The sequence below is a fragment of the Limulus polyphemus genome, unplaced genomic scaffold (genome assembly GCF_000517525.1).
Source record: "Limulus polyphemus unplaced genomic scaffold, Limulus_polyphemus-2.1.2 Scaffold59, whole genome shotgun sequence".
NCBI classification, from domain to species: Eukaryota; Metazoa; Arthropoda; class Merostomata; order Xiphosura; family Limulidae; genus Limulus; species Limulus polyphemus.
The window spans coordinates 181,957-202,864 of record NW_013665669.1 but is presented as its reverse complement, the minus strand read 5'-3'; the positions used below and the strand labels follow the sequence as shown (position 1 = coordinate 202,864).

The 20,908-nt window shown below is 31.6% G+C and overlaps 1 protein-coding gene across 1 annotated transcript in view; it reads left to right on the top strand.

Annotated features, from left to right (window-relative positions):
- Positions 1-604: 604 nt before the first annotated feature.
- The window catches only part of LOC111087101, a 34,456-nt gene continuing 14,152 nt past the window's right edge, over positions 605-20,908 (top strand). Inside the window, exons 1-5 of the mRNA XM_022392537.1 lie at positions 605-707; positions 4,052-4,104; positions 12,314-12,539; positions 16,148-16,390; positions 18,587-18,801. Of these exons, the coding sequence (XP_022248245.1) occupies positions 661-707; positions 4,052-4,104; positions 12,314-12,539; positions 16,148-16,390; positions 18,587-18,801 (784 nt within the window). The 5' untranslated portion in view covers positions 605-660. The remainder of the gene's footprint in view (positions 708-4,051; positions 4,105-12,313; positions 12,540-16,147; positions 16,391-18,586; positions 18,802-20,908) is intronic.

Sequence of the window (20,908 nt, the reverse complement as noted above, 5' to 3'; positions counted from 1 at the left end):
ATAATACTATTATATGTGCCTGATTCTGATTGGTAGCTGTTCAAAAACTCACTATCTTTGATTGATTATCGCCATTTTGAATATAAGTATAACAACTTAAGTAAATAATTCTTGCTTCTCAGCACGTTTTCATATATATCATTATTTTTAAAGTAGGAGTAACAACGACGTAATTTGACAATAACTGTTCATCTTAATTAAACAATCAGTGTTATTTGCTGTTGTACCACCTATACTCTCTAGCCAAGATGTTTTATAAGAACTAAAATACAAATCCAAGTGTCTTAATACATAATTTAACATTTTGTTATTGTGGGCAAAAAAAAAGTTATATTGCGTTGCAAAGGCCTCTATCCAGTAAATGTACACAACTGTATACTTACGTAATACGTAAAGCAAATTACACATTATGGGCAAACATTTAAAAAATATATTAGTATGTTGTATATACAGCTGAAATTCATACGACAAAATTACTACTTAAGTATCAATACTTCATTGTTATTATCAAAAACGGTTAGTACCTTGCTTACTAATGATGTTTTTAATGATTTCATCTTAGTAAACGCTGATTGGCTATTGTATAAAAAAACTTTATCAGATATCTGAACAAACGGTTTTAGGCGCCATATGCATTTTTAGTCCTCTGTCCAAGGTCTCATGCGGAACAACTATCCTCTTCTGCCTGATAACTCAGAAACCAGAAAGTATGTTCTTTCATATATTTTACGTTTGTGGTTAAAAGTAGTTCTAGAATCAAGTTCATTCTTCTAAAGCTAAAATAATTCTGATTTTGTTTTCTGTTAGTTTGACGATAGATCTATACGCAATGGATGTTAACTAGTTATACGTACTCTAGTAATATTTTCTTTTCAACTGACTGTTTAAAAATATTATAAATAGGAAAATTGCTTGTAGATCTGTGTTAATTCCTGTTTGTTGTTAAGCGCAAAGCTTCAAATGGTCTATCTGTGCTGCGGCCACCGTAGGATTCAAACCCCGAATTTTAACATTTACAAGTTGATTATTAATCTAGAAAGTTAAAAAAAAATTAAAAATTTTCTTTTAAGACTATGTTCTTAATATGCTTCTCTGCCTCAAATACAGAACATCTGTGGAATATGTACTGTTACGCGCTCGCTAATTCCGTGTGCGTAAAGTTGTGACAAAAATATTACAGAGAAAGAGTTAGCTTTAAATTTAAATTTCACTTAAATGTAGTACCAAAAATAATTCTATAAAATTCCAACTTAACATTTCAAATTGGAAAACCAAGAGGCTGTAAAACTAATGCTTGAATCTTATTTGGTGCAAGCTTTCAAAGCGGTAAACAGTCTTACTTCAGTCGTATATCACTTCCACTAACTTTCCACTTCAACGGTTTTTTTTGTTTTTTTTTGTTATATTTTTCAGTATATAGAGAAACACATGTATAACGCAAGCGTACCTGTGTATCGAACCTCTACTTGTATTGTGTATGGCCATACAATTTATCAGTTACTGTTTGTACTACCAAGATAACTATATACTTTTGTTCAAAGTTCATTCAGTGCAGTTCCAAGAGACTAAAAGCTAGTACATTTTAGGTATTAACTTTTTTATATTTTTTTACTTTTCAAAAACTAGAGACAACAATAAAATTTTAGTATAAAAATATAATCAGACTTTTAGTTTTTTGGTTAAACTATGGTGCTTTCTCCTAACTTTTATCTCTTTGTAGAAAATTGTCACAACCTGAAAAAACTTTGAGTTTTTTTAAACTTATAGTACTTTGTCCTAACTTTCTTCTTTGTAGAAAATTGTCCCAATGCAATTTGGTGTCTTCTCTAAATGCTACTTCTTTGGAAATGTTAATTTTGTCCGAAGTATATATATAAGTTTAGTCTTTCGTTCTTATTATTTAACAATAAAATTCTGTAGAATGCTTCGAACCAAGTAAATAGAACTAAATGGGGTTAGCTCAAGAGTCATGGCATAGATAAAGACAGCATATTAAATTATGCCAGGCGTGGCTCACTGGTTAGGATACCAGACTCAAAATCCTCAAAATTGCGCTTTGGAACCGTGAAACGCGTTATAAGATTGGCAGTCAAATCCAACTATACGATTAGAACAGCCCAAGAGATGGTAGTTAGTGTAGTCAGTCGTTTCAAAATCAAGGTTGGCTATTGCAGATGGCTCTTCTGTAGCTTTGCACAGTTATCCAAAATAAACAAACAAACTACTGTTTTTAAATGTTAATAATTTTGAGACAAATAAAAATTATGCGAAATATTAATTGTTTTTTCAGAGCCATGAAACCTAGTCGTATGCCTCCCCCTGGTAGCTCAGTGGTAAGTTTGAGGGCTTATAACTAAAAAAGTTGGTTTCTCGAAATCTGCGGTAAGCAGGGCACAGGTAGCACATTGTTTAGCTTTGCGCTTGAGAACAAACTTAATTGTATAGCTTCCCCCTGGATATATATATATATATTAGATATATTTTTAAAGTGTGAATCCAACTAAAATCGTATAATTATTCCTACTGTGTATCAAATAAAAACGTTCACAATACGATGTACCTTGAAAATTAAATCCAAAACCTCTAAAACAAGAGCTAGCTCTATTTCGCTGAAGGTAAAATGAAAATTTAAACGAAAACATTTTTATGTGTAGAACATTTTGATATAAATTATCAATATCTATTTCCTAGGAAGTCCGCGGGTCATCTCTCAATCCAAAAAAAAAAATTCATTTGAAAGCCATAATATCGGAAATTTTATTTGCAATTTTCGAAACTCTTTGTTGTATTAAGATATTTCAAACAGAATAAATACAATTCGTAAACTCAATTATTACTTTTTACCTTCTTATTCCGAAATAGAAGCAATTATGTTGCAAAAATTAAAAACAAATCAAACTCCGTGTTCGCTGAAAACAACGCCAATGCCTAGGATAAATGTCCCAATTTGTACGTTTAAGATTAATATATCAAAGATCATTCACTAGCTGTGGTAAACATAGAAAGCTAAACACGCTGACAGATGCAATAGCATTAGTGTACATACCTGCTTAAACCAATGTATTTTCATTGAGAACATTCAGAGCAGCCCCTAAACAGTTATGAGACTTACAACATTTAATGTGTCATTTTCCTCAGTAACGTAGCAATAAATTTCTATGTCATATTAATATTTATATTTACGTTTTATGTCTGTAACAGCTACTTATTGCATGAAGTAACTCTTCAAAACATTTCAATAGATTGTGTTGGACGTAAATTTATGTTAGTCAGCACAAGGTGTATATCTAACCACTCTTTACTATAGCAAGGAGTTCCCTTTGTGTTACAAAGTAGTTCCTCTCTGGTCTACTCAGGAACCTACAAAGCATTTTGATATTTATTCATAATTATAAAAAAAAACATCATACTAAAAGAACAGCAGCAATTTATGAAATATTATAGGTACATATATGGTTCATTTTAAATCAACATTACCCGCCAAAATTTGGATCAAGAGCAACCGTTAAAGATTATCTATTTATGTATTTTATGATTAAACCAAAACCCATTTATCGTATTATTGCACACGAAGATATCATGGATCAATTTAGGTGTGGATTTACGACACTCAATTTTATACCATGCAATAGCAACAGACTCGCCCCAGTTAGAAGACGCCTTTGTGTTTAAAATATTTATAGAAACATTTAATAAAAAAATCACTAAAGTTTCAACTGTTGTAGCTCAGATAATTTAGTTGGTAATTTTAGTACCATATAAAAAGGGGTATAAACAAAGCATGTCGGGAAGTTACTATTTTGATGTATAATCATTTAAATAATTACTCAAACCTTTCTAATTCAACTGTGTGCTCTTTTTTTATTATAACAAACATGAATTCTTCACATTTATATTGTGAATCGTACTTGAACAGCAACCAAATTAACCTTATTGTAATTCAAAAACATCATGAAAGTGTTATACCGGTGTTTTTGTTTTGTACTTTATGTCGAAATTTTTACACCTTTTCAAGTAATTGAAAGTATATTTGTTTTTCATTAATTAACAGATTGTTCCAGCGACAAAAAAAGATGAAGTTGTTTTCTTTGCTGTTTGTTTCAGGTAAGTTTCTATGTTTCTGGCATCCCAGTATTTAGTATTATCTTTATTTGATTTTTTTCTTGCTACACAAACACAGGTATTTGTTATATAGTTTCAGGACCGGTTAGCCTTTTGGGGACAAGGGCAGAGGCTAAAGCCTGAGCTTCCTCTATTGCGCATCCGATTAATTTCGCTGCTAACTTGTTTACACCATACGAATAAAACAATATAAAACCTGTACAAACCAGTATTCGTTTTCGTTTACAATGTTCACTTCACATTGCTACAGATAATCAACCAATCAATTATTGTTGTTATGGAAACTTAGCATGATTTTCATTTATACAAGATTTGTACACATGGTAATAACATGTAAAATCAGTAGCCAAATTACAGCTAAAATATTAATTAAGTTAGTCAAAACTATAGAAGATAAATATCACCTATGCTTGAGTATATAATTTTACACTTTCCCAACATATGCTAATGCTTGTAGCACATTATTACGCAAGTTAATTAATAAGTTACAACAAAAATTGCTGAATGATATTAATCTTCTCCAAGGCATGGATGCCAATTCAGCTAAGGTAAAAGTAAACATATATAAGTGGTTTAGAAGTAGACCTTTCGTGCTTATGCGGAAACGAAATCCTCATTTATTGTATAGAAGTCCAACTTGCAGCAAATATCACGTTCAGTTGCAGCTAAATCATTCAGATAATCTTGTGGCATGGTTGTACGCATGTGGCTCTTCCCTAGTCTCAAACGTTGAAAACTTCTCTCTCCTGATGTCACAAGTATAGGTACAGTAAAAGGGTGTGTAATTCAAGACTAAGGTGTAACTGAGCATCTCCAGAGGCTAACTGGACACAGCAGCTGGTAAAACATTTACAGCTGAGCGAATCTCGAGACTCAAGACTTTATAACTTATGTCACCCATTTTTAGAGCCAAGTGTTTGCACCTATCACTTAATGTATTCGTATTTATGCCCTTGTCTCTTCCTTTGGTAGAAAACAAGAGGTGATCCTCAATAGTCACGGCACTTGAACCTCTTTTAGTCAGGATTAGAGAAAATTAATCTATGAGACTTTTTTTTTTTATTAGCTATATTTTTGTGCGCCTGGAATACCAAGCGTGGGACACGCGTAATCCGATTTAGTTTTATTACTCATCAGAATCTCCACCAGCCCACCCTCGAACTGAAATTATTTTAGGCAGGCTAGAGAAAATTAATCTATGATACCTTGGGCGTGATCAAATACATCAGTTGAAAGGGCTTGACCTCCTCCTGAGTCCAAAACTGTAATTATATCTCGAATCGGTTAAGAGATGACGGAGCTATGAGCTAAACGTTTGCACTTCAAAAACTCGGAGCCATTCAATGAGCCGCTATGTCGCGGCTAAAAGGAAGGCCAAACAAACTGTATAAAAAAAGTTCCAGCTGAGAAAATTCATCATTCAGGCTAGTTGCAGCTGCATCAACTATTGAAAGGTAAGCAACTTGCTTAAACCTATCCTTTGGAGTTTTGGAGACATCATCTGGACATTCGTAGTCAAGCATTATTTTCTTCCTTCGGCTTCTCTGTTCTGGAAATGTTCTCTCGATTTCTATTTGGTCTGTGATTTTTCGTGCAAACTGGTTTGCTCTATAATATTGCAGAAATTTAAGCACCACGTTAATTTAATATTTAAGGGTCTTATGCTATACTGATGTCCTAGAGCAGTTTGCTTGCAAAATTGATTTGAAATAAAATATCGTGCCACACTACAAGACACGCTAGAGGGTGTTCTGAAAAGGCCTTCCGGGCAAGATTCCATACCGCTGAGCAGCTCACTGTTCTTTTTCTGAGTTGTGCGATCTACCAATGCTTCGAGGGAACCATGTACTTCACTGAGTTAATATCTAAATAATTTTAACACTTTCAATATGGCACTACCAGCTATCGTCTGACAGTTGTTTGGTGTTAAACTGTTTGAATATGGGCCTGCGCTAAATAGAAAAACTGGAGATAATATGAATACGCCAAAGCATTCCTAAAAATGTCACGGCAATACAGATGATTTATCAGCATCCATCTTTAAGCTATGGCTGCCACAAGACATTAATAATGTTTTTTGTTAATGTATCTTTGCTGCACACTCTACCTTTTGTTATTCTTATTACTTCCATTGTCATAACTCTATCATCTGCAGTCATCAGTTTTGACTTTTAAGATCTGTAGATGGTACAAGTCTCACATAGATCCTCGTCAGTACTTGCTTCAACAGCAAGAAATCCAGTAAAATGTTCCGATATTGACACATCAACTGATAATTCACAATTAACAACATGCAGTTGCTGGATGTGGCTGATGTCTGATGTGTTGTCCACGATCAAACCAAAATGCTTTGCTTGATTATTCTTTCACAAATAATCTGAATAATTCACTTTTCCAGTTGGGTAATTGATTCATTCTGAATATCTTTACTGGGGTAATGATTTGCATTTTCCCGTTTCTCCGCTTGTGGTGTTCGTTGGCTGTAGGCTCAAAAATTTTCAACAGATCAACTTAACCGAGAAAATTTCTTTTGCTGAGATCAGAAAGCGTTTATGTTATTTCACGAGGAGACAGATTGCATTCTGCCAAATGAAACTACGCAAATGAGTCTCGTAAAAACTGATTTCCAGTAATTATTTTCCATTGAAATTAGTTCCATGTTAACATTGTGTATAGTTTTATGACCTTTACTCCATACTGTCAGGTTCCCCCATGACTGCATGCTGTACACATGTGCAAGTGAATGTTCATGCTCTTTGAGACAATAATTGCTTGTTAGTTTGTTTGTTTTGATATTTCGCGCAAAGCTACACGAAGACTATATGCGCTAGCCTTCCCTAATTAGCATTGAAACTCTTGGACTACTCTTTTACCAACGAATACTGGGATTGGCCGTCACATTATAACGCCCGCACGGCTTAAAGTGCGAGCATGTTTGGTGGGATGCGGATTCGAACCCGCGACCCTCAGATTGTGAGTCGAGCGACTTATCCACCTGGCCATGCCGGGCACTTGTTTAGATATATATATTGGTGAATATAACAGTTCTTCGTAAAGTGTCTGAGATGTTTATCATTATTTTGTAGAAATTCAATGTAATTACTTGTTTAGGACCTCTTTCGACAAATTCACATATTTGCTGGTCATTTAGCTTTGCTGGCCAGTGCTAGGTCATCAGATAATATCTGAATTAGGGCTACCTCTGTGAGCTCACTTTATAATCCAGCGTCTTCTAATTCGGCCTGTACATTTTCCCTGATTTCAGTTGACATTTCACCAAGATCAAGAGATTCGAAAGTCGAAGCTGATATCTCAGTCGTTAATACACTTTGATCAACAGAGGTGAAGAATTTGACATTTTCTGCATTTTGTTATGTTAAGAATGTGGTTGATTTGGTATATGCCTCCAAGCATTTTTACCTTTTCCTGTGAAATATGGCGTTTAGGGGTACCCTTGAGATACGAAAATTTCATTACTGCCCTCTTTCTCCTTTCTCATTAATAAAGTGCTAAGGATGTACGCTTCAATTTTAATAACAGAACATAAACTATACTTTTACTCTATTGCTCTTTCTCTCAAGCGCAAAACCAATCCAACGCCATTTGATATTGTGGGCATATAATTAGCTAAATAGGAACGATTGTTCCGTGATTGTACGCAAGCAGCAGTGTCATTATGAATTCTCATACTGAAGATGTTTTTTTATAATACACAGATATGATGTTATTTAGCCTTGTTAGGGAGGCACCATGGCGTAGGGCCTTAGGTAGTTGCCCTTTGTGCTCCCCCCCCCCTATAATCAACACTGTAGGTTTATCTGTATATGTATGTTTATATTAGTGTAAGAAATATAATCACATTTTATAAGTAATAGATTTGTTCCCTTAGTAGTGATTAAAACAAGCTGCGTATATCACTTGTCCATAATATATAAAAAAAATACAAATACAAAATGGTAGTGACACTAGCACCATCTATTATCAATTTTATACTTTATGTGCTATTTAACAAAATTAAAAAAAAATAGTAATACCTGTCTATACATTTATGTGTATATGTATAACCAAAACATCAATACAAATAAGAAAACACTGGAATATCAGACTTTTTCCTTTCTTTTATTAATTTCTTCTACCGGTTTTGTGATGTCAAAGGTCACTCTTCAGAAAATAGTTTTACTGAGAATCTATATCAAAAACATACAAATATCGGTTTTCAACTAAACATATATAATCTAAATTAAATACATATACTTCCCAAATACACAAACATAAAATAAACTCCATGTGTAAATTAAGTAAATTACAAATGTTCAAAAATGAATAAAATTAATCAAAATACTTTTCTTTTTAAATTAAAATATTATTATGATTATACTTTTTCTTATTATTATAATAGAAATGCAATATATTTATCATATAATTTCATTATTTTACTTACTTTTTCTTTTGTGTAAGTTTTAGTTACTGTTTTCACGGTTTCACAATTCCTACTGACTTTACACAACCAATTACTTCTGCCCTCTTACACCTATATATTTAAAGTGGAAAATATAAGACATGGAGAACGAAGAGAGAGGTTATACAAAAGACCTATGAATTTTAGAAAATATAATAGAGTTCCAAAGAACTTTTAGGTAAACAGGATCATAATTTTTGGAAAATTGTTAATTTAACAGAAACTAATTTGCAAGAAAATGAAATACGATTATTATCAAAAGGATTAACATTTACTCTTACAACTAAACCTAATAAAATGCAACTAGCAGAATATATATATGAATTCAATACGAAATTAAGACTTAAAGAATATTTTTATGAAGTTTCAAACAAAGATGAATTGTTAGTAAAAGGTAAATCAGATTTTGATTCTGTTCAAAGAATATACCCGGAATTACAGTTAATTTGTCAAAAAATGTAATTGTATTCTGTTACTGAAAAACAAGCGAAGGATAATTTAACATTAAAAGAGTGGAAGTCGCTCTAGAAACTTAAAAGTTCTAACTTGATATTTAAGATAACTGATAAAGATAAAACATGGGTAATAATAACCAAACAATTTTATAATCAGATCGTTTATGAACATTTTAACGATACAAAGGTTTAAATAAATTGAGATCCGTAACTTTCATAAAAGAAAAATTAAATAATTTTGTTGATGAATTTAAGATGATATTAACAAAAAAAGAAATATATTCTATTTTAAGTAATTCAGAGGTTGGGTATTTTTATTTACTTCCTAAAATCCATAAATTAAAAGAGATTAATGAATTATTGTTCGAAACAAAAAGTGAATATATTCATATTGGAAAACCTCCCAATATTCCAGGAGGACCGATTGTAGGAGGAAATTCAAAAATTTCTGAACATTTAAGTGACATTTTAGACATATTGTTAAAACCTTTTTTATCTCATATTCCTAGTCTTATTAAGAATTATTTTGAATGTGTTGAAAAACTGCCAAGAAAGAAACATAGAAGAAAATCACAGTTTTGTTTATTTAGACGTAGTAGCTCTGTATCCAAGTATTAAACATGACTACGGACTTAAAGCTGTGGAAAGTTTTCTAGATAAATACAAAGAAGTAATTCATCCCAGGTTTAATCAAAGTTTTGTTTTAAAAACTTAGATATAGTTTCAAGGAATTGTTTGTTTTTTTACTTATGAGAAGCAAATCTTTCACCAAATATCTGGAACAGCAATGAGCACAAAAGTCACTCCAACTTATGCTTATATCACTATGGAATTTTTCGAATTACGATTATCTAATATACTATCTAATTAATTTGAATGTAATTTTGTATCTCATGTAAAAAAGGATTGGAAAAGATTTTCAGACGATTATTTTGTAATATGGAAAGATACTCAAGATATTCAAGTTAATAAAAGCTTGCCATTTTTAGATGTGTTGGTAATTGTTTGACCAGAAAAGGAAATTCTAACTGATATTTTAATAAGCCCACAAACTCTCATCAATATGTAGATGTTTTAGTAATCATTCCAAACATATAAAATTAAATATTCCTGCAAATCTTGGAAGTAGATTATATCGTTTGGTTTCCAATGAAGAACCGACAGGTAATAAAGCCTTTTGTTGTGACTCATTGTTCAAATATACATACTGATATTTCATTTGTTAATACACAATTAAAACAAATAGTAGAAAAAACTGAAACATGTATTCAAAAATAATAAAATTATTCTATCAAGAAGGCAACCTAAAAATTTGTATATATTATTGAATAAACCTAAAAAAAGAGATTTTTCTAAAGAAGGTATCTTCTGTTGTAACAGAAAGAACTGTGCTTTATGTTATATAAAATCTATCAAAACAATAAAGAATAATAACAAAGACTTTTTTATTATTAATAACTCATTTAATTGCAATTCTAGGAACGTAATATATCTTTTAAAATGTGTAAATTGTGGTTAGTTATATATTGGTGAAACAGATAATTTAATATTAAGGGTAAATTTACATAAATTCCATGTTAGATGTCCCGAAAAAAACCACTATTTGCCAAGTGATATTTTAATGGATGTATCTTGAGAAAATTTAAATTCTAAAAGAACCGTATTTTCATGTTTGCCTTTTTCGAAAAATATTTTATAAAATTTTTTGGTGCCACTTTAAATAGATAGTAGTAAGAGAGCAGAAGTAATTGGTTGTGTTTAGTTGTTATGGATTTCGCGCAAAGCTACACGAGGGCTATCTGTGCTAGCCGTCCCTAATTCAGCAGTGTAAGACTAGAGGAAAGTCACCTAGTCATCACCACCCACCGCCAACTCTTGGGCTACTCTTTTACAAAGGAATAGTGGAAGTGATCGTCACATTATGATGCCCCCATGGCTGAAAGGGTGAGCATGTTTGGTGTGACTGGAATTCGAACCCGCGACCCACAGATTGCGAGTATAATTAGAATAATATTTTAATTTAAAGAGGCAAGTATATTGATTGATTTAATTTATTTTTGAACATTTGTAATGTACTTAATTTATACATGAAGTTTATTATATGTTTATACATATGGAAAGTATATGTATTTAATTTAGATTATTGATGTTTAGTTGAAAACCGATAGTTGTGTGTTTTTCGTTATAGATTCTCAACAAAACTATTTCCTGAAGCGTGACCTTTGACATCACAAAACCGGTAGAAGAAATTAATATAAGAAGGAAAAAAAAATCATACGCGTATATAATATATGTACTGCATGTTGTATAGGATTTTGTCATATGTTATTTTAATTAACATGGATTGTGTTATAATATTTTTCAACTAGATACCTCAACTAGGAATTATCAGTTTATTAGAATACTCTATACCAAAAATTTGTCTTTTAAAATCTTCTGAATATAATTCAAGTTTTAAAAAATACTGTTATTTCTAGCTCGAATTTTAAGTAAAATTCTACTTAACCTAATAAATGTGCCAAATAGCTTACTTCGATTTTTTTATCAACAAGTTTTATAACGACATACAACTAATTATTTTAAATCACAATAACAAACAAAGGTTAATACGCTTGATCATTCAAATTGCTAATATACTATTAGAATTTTCTGAAAGTTTAATGAATATGAAAACAAATTTTAATCTCAAGAGCCTTTTTTTTTACATCATGCACCCTAGTGGCTCAATGGTAAGTATTCGGGCTCATACCGCAAAAAACAAAAAAAACAGGATTTCGATACTCTTGGTGAACACAGGTGGTCTATTGTGTAGCCTTGTGCATAACAACAAAATTTTACATCGTAGTTCAGGTTTTATTTTTAACGTAGGTGAATTACTGATCAAGTGTATTATTACTTATAAATAACTGCACTGTGCAGCATTTGAATGACTCTAAAAACTTTCAACTTCCTTTGTTTTATACCTCATTTTCCAGCAACTAAAGATCAAAGACAAAATATTAGACAAAGGCGTTTTACTAATAATACAGATGTCCACAGCTGCTGTATTTAAGAATCAGTTTTTATAAAAATGAGGGGTAATTAATTGCTCTATGCACTTAATCAAGATGACTAATTTCATAAACTAAACTTTTTTTATAATCTAAATTTTATATGCTTCTAATCACGATAAAAGTTTAATGAACAGTGTCATTAGAGCCCTTAGAAACGCAATGTATTTTATAAACATGACTTTAGATTTATTTGAAATGTTATTTTTATTCACGTCTGATTTTAGGGCTGTTTGCTTTCACGAGATGCCAAATTACTCTTGACATTGAAGATTTTAAAACATTTGTTCAGAAAAGTTGTTACAACACTACTCGGGAAAATGTATTACATCCCAGCGGACAGGAAATCCCACTGGCTAATAGCATGGAGAATTTCATTTCAATTGTGGAAAAACTAGAACTTAACAACACTGATTGGACAGCTGTAGACACTGCTAAAATGTTACTGAAAAGGTAAGATTGTAAAGGAAACGGTAGCTTTTAGAAACAAATTACTTTCTTGTAATGATTATAGACAAGAAATAGATCTTAGAAACGATTTTCAAGCCTTATCCTACTTGACAAGTTGCGATCGCTATCCGCTGTTTTTTTTCAAACATCTAAACTACAATGAAAAAGGCACGATAGTATAAATTTTTAATGCATCTTTTTAAAGCTAATTAATAATAATAATAATAATACGTTCTTAATAAATGGTAATTCATTGTGATAAGTAAAAAGGTGTCTTATGAATATGTCTAGAAACATTTCTTATAGATTTATAACAAGCTGAAGAAATTAATCAAACATAATTCAGAATATAAACAAGTGTTCTTAAATACATCAAATCTTATAAGATTTTAAAGTATTTTATTGACCTATATTTAATACTACCAGCTCCTACATTTTTTTTATTCTGACCTACACTTACTAGGAAATTAGCTATGAACTTCGGGAAAAAATGTATTTTTGTCTTAATAAATCCCACTACTTCAAAGTTTCGTCTTACAGTATTGAGAGCGACAGTTGGTGTAAGATGCTTGACTCGCAGAATATATTTCATCTTTAATGTGAATTATTAATTTCCACTGGCAGTAAACCGATATCACTGCGCCTGGATGGTGCGGTCCAATGTATAACGAAAGGCATATTTACTCCAACACTTCTCTATACGGTTCAACAGTGTTCAGTTTATCCTAAGAATATCAATAATAGATAAACATCATAAAAGATTTTCAGCAAAAAAATATATTTTTAGCCTAAAGTGAGAATAAAGATTGCCACACTTTTTATTAATTACCTTACCTTGAAAAACAAAACGCATATCAAAGGACATTAAATGAACATCGTCGCACGTTAGAATGTTTCTTGGACGAAATATAATGAACGTTTTTAGAATATTGATAAGTCAAATTATTAACTATATTTGTAGGAAGCATATTTTAAATAATTCAAAAGCTGGATGTTTAATAAGCTAAGTGCATCAAAGTAAATTGGATTTTTTTTTCAAGAAACTGAAATAAAATAAAACACAAACTATATAAAAATGGTATTTATGATATTGTTTTGCCTTGTTAGGGAGGCACCATGGCGTGGGGCCTTAGGTAGTTGCCCTTTTTGCTCCCCCCTAAAACTGACACTGTAGGTTTATCTGTATATGTATGCCTATATTAGTGTAAGAAATATAATCACATTTTATAAGTAATAGATTTGTTTCCTTAGTAGTGATTAAAACAAGCTGCTTATATCACTTGTCCATAATATATAAAAAAAATACAAATACAAAAATGTAGTGACGCTAACACCAACTATTATCAATTAAAATAAAATCTGTTAAAATAACGAAATATGTATTTTTCGTTAAGTTGATTATGAAACAATGACTTAGTGTTACATATTACAAACTATCAATTTAATTGGCTAATTTGGATGGGGAGCTTTAGGTAAACCGTACATAATAACTGAATATGTGCCAACATATTGAATTTTATACTTCGCAAGCTTTGAAAAATTACAAAATTTATTTCTTTGGTTGAAGAAAAATTATTTTAGTTTTTGTTAAGATGTTAGGTAGGTAGCTAGATGAAGATATCATTACCTGATAGTACGTATTTAGAAAACAAAAAGATGGTTAAAATCATTAAGAAAGGAACACATTTTGAATGAAACTGTCAGCTTTGCAATAGCTTCGTAACAAGTTCCTTAACAAAGAAGTTAGTTTTTAATTAATTTCGAAGAAATTAAAAAAAGGGATTTTAAACATTTTCTGTTTAGCAAACTGATGTGCTATGATTTTGGTTCCTCTCTTTCTTCCATAACTAAGTTGACAACTAACAATTTCAAGATATTAAACAAAGTTGAAAATCGTTTGTGTATCTATATTTAATTAAGACCTGATTTTAACCTATGGATAAAATTCTCTCGTCAAAGTGTTTCTGTATCGTTTGGCAACACTATGTCCTCATTGTTACTTATGCAATATTGGAATTGCCATCATGAGAACGTTGTTCAAACACTGTGAGATTTATTTAAAAAGACTTGATTTGTTTCATTGTGCGCTGAAGTTCAGGCGAGCAATCCGAATTCATGGACAGGACAGGTAAAGCGCAGATTCAAACTCAACATAAAAGAAACACTAAAATCAAAAAGTTTAAACCAAATATCATCCAGAATCAGTCTTTATTCTCATAAAATAATTTTAATTTCTGTGGTCTATTTTTTTCTTATTCTAATTATTTCTTCATATTTGTATTATTTGTCAGTAGAACAGTGAAGAAGTGGCAATGTTGACATTAATGGTGACATTTTAGATTAAAAATATGATCATGGGAAAAATTAGACTGTTTGTTAGGTTTTTACATAGATTATTGCTTGATCGAGTGCGAGAAAAACTGCAAGATTCTAAGAGTTGAAACAATTTAAAATTAGCTGATTTTTAAAGTAACATATTTGTTTTATTCGTCTCTACAAATCAGCTTCTGTCTCATTCCTGTATCAACCACCACCATCACAGTAAGAAATATCGTAGTGTAATTATGAACTTCTTATTCATGACTTTAAATCTTTGGTGGGGGGCTACAACTGTCGATAAACAAATCTCTCGTCACGTGCCAACGTGAGTCAGTTTGGTTTTCTTTTAGGTGCCCCTCCAGTGGCACAGCGGTATGTCTGCGGACAGGTTTCAATCGACGTGGTGGGCAGAACGCAGATAGCCAATTATCTAGCTTTGTGCTAAGCTTCAAACAAACAAATCCTTTAGGTATTTTTAATAATATCTTGTTTCATGTATTTCTGATATAGAAATGTTGTATAGAATACTTTGGTGAATAGTACTAGTACTATTGCGGCTGGTAAAGAATTTGATCCAAGAAGCAACAATGAGTTGTAACTGCTACTTTCGGGAACTCAAAGCATTTGTTACCTATTTGAAAAATTACTGACCTGTCTTCAGACAAATAAATATTATCTATATACATGTGCCACGTGACTTCGCCCCCTCCCCCCGCAATGCAAGTAGAGTATATGTTTGTTAGTAATAATACATATGAACTCAGACATTTTAAAAAAAAAACATTTTTTATTAGATTTAAGATCAGAGGAAGTCATGTCAGGTATCCTAAGTAGTCTTATTTGGTGTGTTTTTAAACTTATATTTTAACGAGTGCCTCACCACTGTGGCTTAGCGGTAAGTCTGAGAGCTTCTACCGCTAAAACTGGATTTCGATACTCGTGGTGGGCTCAGCACAGATAGCCCATTGTGTAGCTGTGCATTTAACAACAAAACAGTACTTTAACAAGCATTAATAGTACGACTCATACACTCGCAGTAAGCGAAGTTTCGTACCAATTTATCTTGTATAGAACTTATACTTCTGTAACTGTTTTATCCTTATTACTATAAATTACCTAAGCATACCACTCAAAATTTGTGATTTTTCAGTTCAGCTTGTTAGTATTATTGTTTTGTAGTAGATTTATCATAATATGTGTTTTTTGTGGATGGATTTTGTAACAGTTAAAACATAAGTATCGTATTATATCTATTAATTTACTAATTTCATCATTTTTCTGTGATTTTCTAGGTTTTCAATCGATGGACTAGAACAGTCTGGAATGACATTGAAGCAAAACGAATTTGATATACCCAAAACGAAAATTATGAATGCCTTCTTTAAAGGAGAATCCATAAAAAGTGAAAGGTTTCCAGAAGAACATCTTACCGAAAATGAAAAATGTTCTCTGTATTACATGTTATCATATACGGTCAACAGCACACTCAGACCAGGACTTGATCAATTGGATGTTACTTACCGAGTGCCGCTATCGTAAGTTGGCGTCTTTCTTTTTTTTCTTTTTTTTCGTATTTAACATTTGTCTATCGATTTTCTCCAACACGTGACATTGTCTCAATCTAAAGAACTAAACACTATTCCTGAAAGTAAAATTTTCTTTCCATGAATGTATTTGGTCAACTACATTATCAATGTATAAAAAAGCGAAACATGAGAAAGTTAAGGAAACTCCTTTAACTTTAACATTTGTTTCCACACACGATACAATTAGTTCGAATAATAAACAGGGGAGGAGTCATAGGACGTATCCAATTTTCCAATATAATAGTCTTTCTGATTTTTACGAAAAAGTTTTGGGTCATCATCTACAAAAGAAGATTTGAGTTTCAGAAAGATTATTACTAGCTTTGTATAGAACTCCAAGTAAACAGCTGACACTAATCTTTGTGTTTGTGTATTCTCACCTGTTACAAGACGAACCACATTTTGCTTACAACGGCTGGGATACATTTTGTTGCATGTCTATCTCTGGATGATCCTGATACTCTGGCTGGATCTATAATTCTTTGTTTTTCAATGTCATTAAATACAAGAGATATCCCCGTCTTGGAAATTCTAAATCCCAGATCTTGACAGGAAATTTACTTTTTTTAGTAGTATATATTAAGTAAATATATGGGTGTGTTGGGCTAAGGATTCTTCTACAGTAGGTGTCTGTGACTTGTTGGCGATAAATCTAAAAAAAATCGAACAACACGCACTCCACTTGTTTTCAAAACAATATGTATATACATTCGGAACAAGTCAAACGTGTGTAAAAAAATTCCTTACACTATAGAGGTCATGATTATTTCTTAAACACTATATAGTTTTCTTCTTGTTGTCAAAAGTCCACTTAAGCCTATTCAATTGCTTTAGAATTCAATTGACAAGCCGAACTATTTTTCACTATTTCTATCGCCAGACTATCCGTGTATAGTTCACTTATGTTGTCGTTGAGTTAATGCAGTTGTATCTTATACTTCAAAAGTCGTCTGCCTTTTCTCAAAGACCGCTCAGGCTGGTTCAATTACTTTAGAACACCCTTTGAAGAGGGAACCTATTCTTCTTATTTCTTACAAAATTGTTAATCTCACTCTAACATATCAACCGTTAAGCCTTTCACTCCCACGACGATTAAGTTTGCGTTTGACTTTCTTCTGACCGAATTTCTATTTCCTGTGACTTTAATTTACTCTCTTCCACTCTTTTTTTTCGTCTGCTGGTATTTATACGTCTATCACTTAGGCCTTCTATAAATCTCTATGTCCTCGACATCAATAGATTGCACGCGACGACAGCCTTGACATCAATGAACTATAAACTATAACCAAACTTGTCAAAGCTATCGCCTTTAAAATAATTGCTTTTAACTCTTTTGTTATGAAAAAAAACTAAAAAATCATGAAATATTCACTCACAAAATAAATGAATTAATAATACCTACACTAAACAGTCTTTTATATCTGACACTTCTGAACGCATCTTTATGAAGTAAATGTACGAATATTTTACGTCGGAAAGCTATCACATACCCTTCCCAAAAGCGACCAATTTTCGGTGGCATAACACTACCTATAAAACGTCAAATAATGTCAAAGTGTAGTTCCGAAACATGCCCTTCCACTGCAACTTTATATTAGCTGTAATTGTTATATGAGGTGCTGATTTGCATATATTTAAAATAATTTTAATATAACGTACTCATACCTCTGTAAGACAAAGTTTTCATTTTTGTCTATCTATCTATTTTTATACAAGTAACAGCTTATATAATTTATACCTATGACATCTGTATAAATGAAATTGAGTTTTGATTGCTATTTCTGTTATAAACACATACTTGTAAATGGAACTTAAAATGTCTTTCGTTACAGCTTGTACTTCACACGGCAAGAAAACAATCCATGCAATGATTAGAAAAGAGATATTTGTTTAACATTCATCATAAGTTGTATAATGCTCAACCGGTCTAGATAAAACGTTTGAAACGTATTGTGAAATACACTTCGAATACAAAACTTGTAACAGACTCTGACAGATTAGGAGTGGTGCAGCCACGAATAACTCAAATCAAAACCTTAGCACTTGTAGATTATAAACTTTTGAATATTTGAATCTGCTTCATCGTTTTACTAAAACGCTACTTATTTCTTTCATTCTAAGTCCACTTTCATAATATAATTATAGAAAACAAGCTCTAGGAGCACCTACCCAAAGAGCCAGACACCCACGTGAACAAGGTGTAGTGAGTATCGAGAACATCGAGGATCAGGCTATTTCCTTGGGAAAGGTGTTAACTGGTATTGCAGCATCTAGTTTAAATGATGGAAAGACTCTATCTAACGATATTGATAAACATGACATCAAAAATTGGAAACCGCTAGTTGCACTTACTATTGCAGGTAAGTTTATAATCTAACAGAGTTAGTTTTATCTAAATATTTTGCAAATAAACAACATAAATTTGTAATTTAAAATGTAGCACCTCATTACGTAAGCTATCATTTATATTATTATTATTACTAGCTCCTGTGGACGGAATTTATGTAAATTTATGATTATTGAAAGGTTATCTTACAACATGAAAAGTTACATTCCTTATATGAAATTGTAAAAAAAACACAAAAAATAGACAATAAAAACTAGCAAAACCCAAAGTGGAAAAATGTACATTTGTATGTATCTCCCTATGCATCCAGTGAACCTCCATACCAAATTTGGTGAAGATCCATCTACATCATAACTACATGTTTCTATGGTTACTCATTGTGATTTTGTATACAATCAAAAGCTTCAGACATCGTACCTAGATGTTTTAATATATAAAACATTGTTATTTTGGTTAAAATCAGAGACTTTAGTTATCCTGCCATAATGTATCTCCGACTATTTCAATATGAAAGGCTTAACGAAATGAGTGCTAATTACTTGTCAACGAAAGATTACTTGTTTTCTTATAGTCGATCTATAGATAAAAATCGAACAAATTTCTTTGATATCGTACTATGTTGGATAAGCTATATAAATATAATAGTACTCTCTGTTGTCTGTCATGGAACTACTTCATAGGGCGTCTGAAACCTGTGATTGTATCCAAAATAATAATGGATAACCATGGAAACATCTGGATATGATGTCCGAAGCCTTCGGTTGTATCTAAGATCACAATGAGTAACCAAAAAAATCTAGATACAATCTCTGAAGTCTTTGATTGTATCGAAAACCACAAAGCGTAAATAGAAAAATATCTGGGTATGATATCTAAAGTAGCTCTTAGTATTCAAAATCAAACAAGATAACTAATATATCATATCCACATGTTTCGCCAGTTATCACATCTAATTCTTAAGATATTTAAACATCAAATGTTTCAATTTTCTTGTTAATAAGCTATAAATACATTGAATGTTAACATCTTTTCAAGTGCAATTTTTGCTGTAATTTGACATGACTGAAGAATGAATTTTATGAGCACATAATGTGCTGAACCAAAGTAGGCATAACAATCCATAAATACCAAAACTCTATTAAAAGATTATCAGATTCACAGATAAATTTTCTAAAGCTTGTCCAGATATATAAAAATAGCATGTTCATTTGTAATAATCTGGAATGCAACTATGACTCTATCACTCTGATATGTAATGATCCCTTATGATCCTTATGCAGGTACTTTTTAATTTATCTTATGTATTATAATTCACAAGATCTAAGCAACATACGATCAAATCATCATCAAAAATGAAGAATTTTCTTCACAAATGAATATAGAAATATTGTTGTTGAAATTTTATTTGCGTTGCATGACGTATAAAAGGTAGGCACAGAAGAGGAGTATATTATAAAGACAGCTTGGGTAAATATATTACTGTTGAAATTGTTATCAATGACACGTGATAAAGAAATCAGAGTATACATTTTATAAGGTGCTACGTCGAAGACTAAGCCTCTCTCACTAACCTTCTAACAACTCTATCTCAGCGAGAAGCGAAACACTTTTACCAACTGATGAATACATCAAATCTAAAGTTAGTTTTCTGAATGGTCTAAAACAATAGTGCCTAAAATCTTCCTCAGATCTTTTTAAATTGGATTTACAATTGTGAATAGTGTGATATTGCAATGAAACATTTATTAAATTATGAGAAAGATCTCGTTGCCATGGTTACTAGATACTAATCTCAAACTTGTTTTTGTTTTCCTACGTTTCGGCCACTAATTAGCTGCCGTCTGTGGTGGTATTGGCCAAGATTTGTTTTTAAGTGGTTTGGTTTGTACTGTCTGCGATCGTTTTATGTTATGGCTTATGAATACCATTCTGACTTTATGCTCTTTAAATATCCACTGTTTGTTTTCAGAGAGACCCTTGACTTATGTGTATTTATAATTTTCTTCCTACTAAATCTTGGAATTAATCTTCTTTATTTTCTTGTTCATTAAGTGTTCCGACTATACACTGTTGGGGTGGTTTGATTTATTGTAGACTTAATTCCCCGAATTTGTGGATTT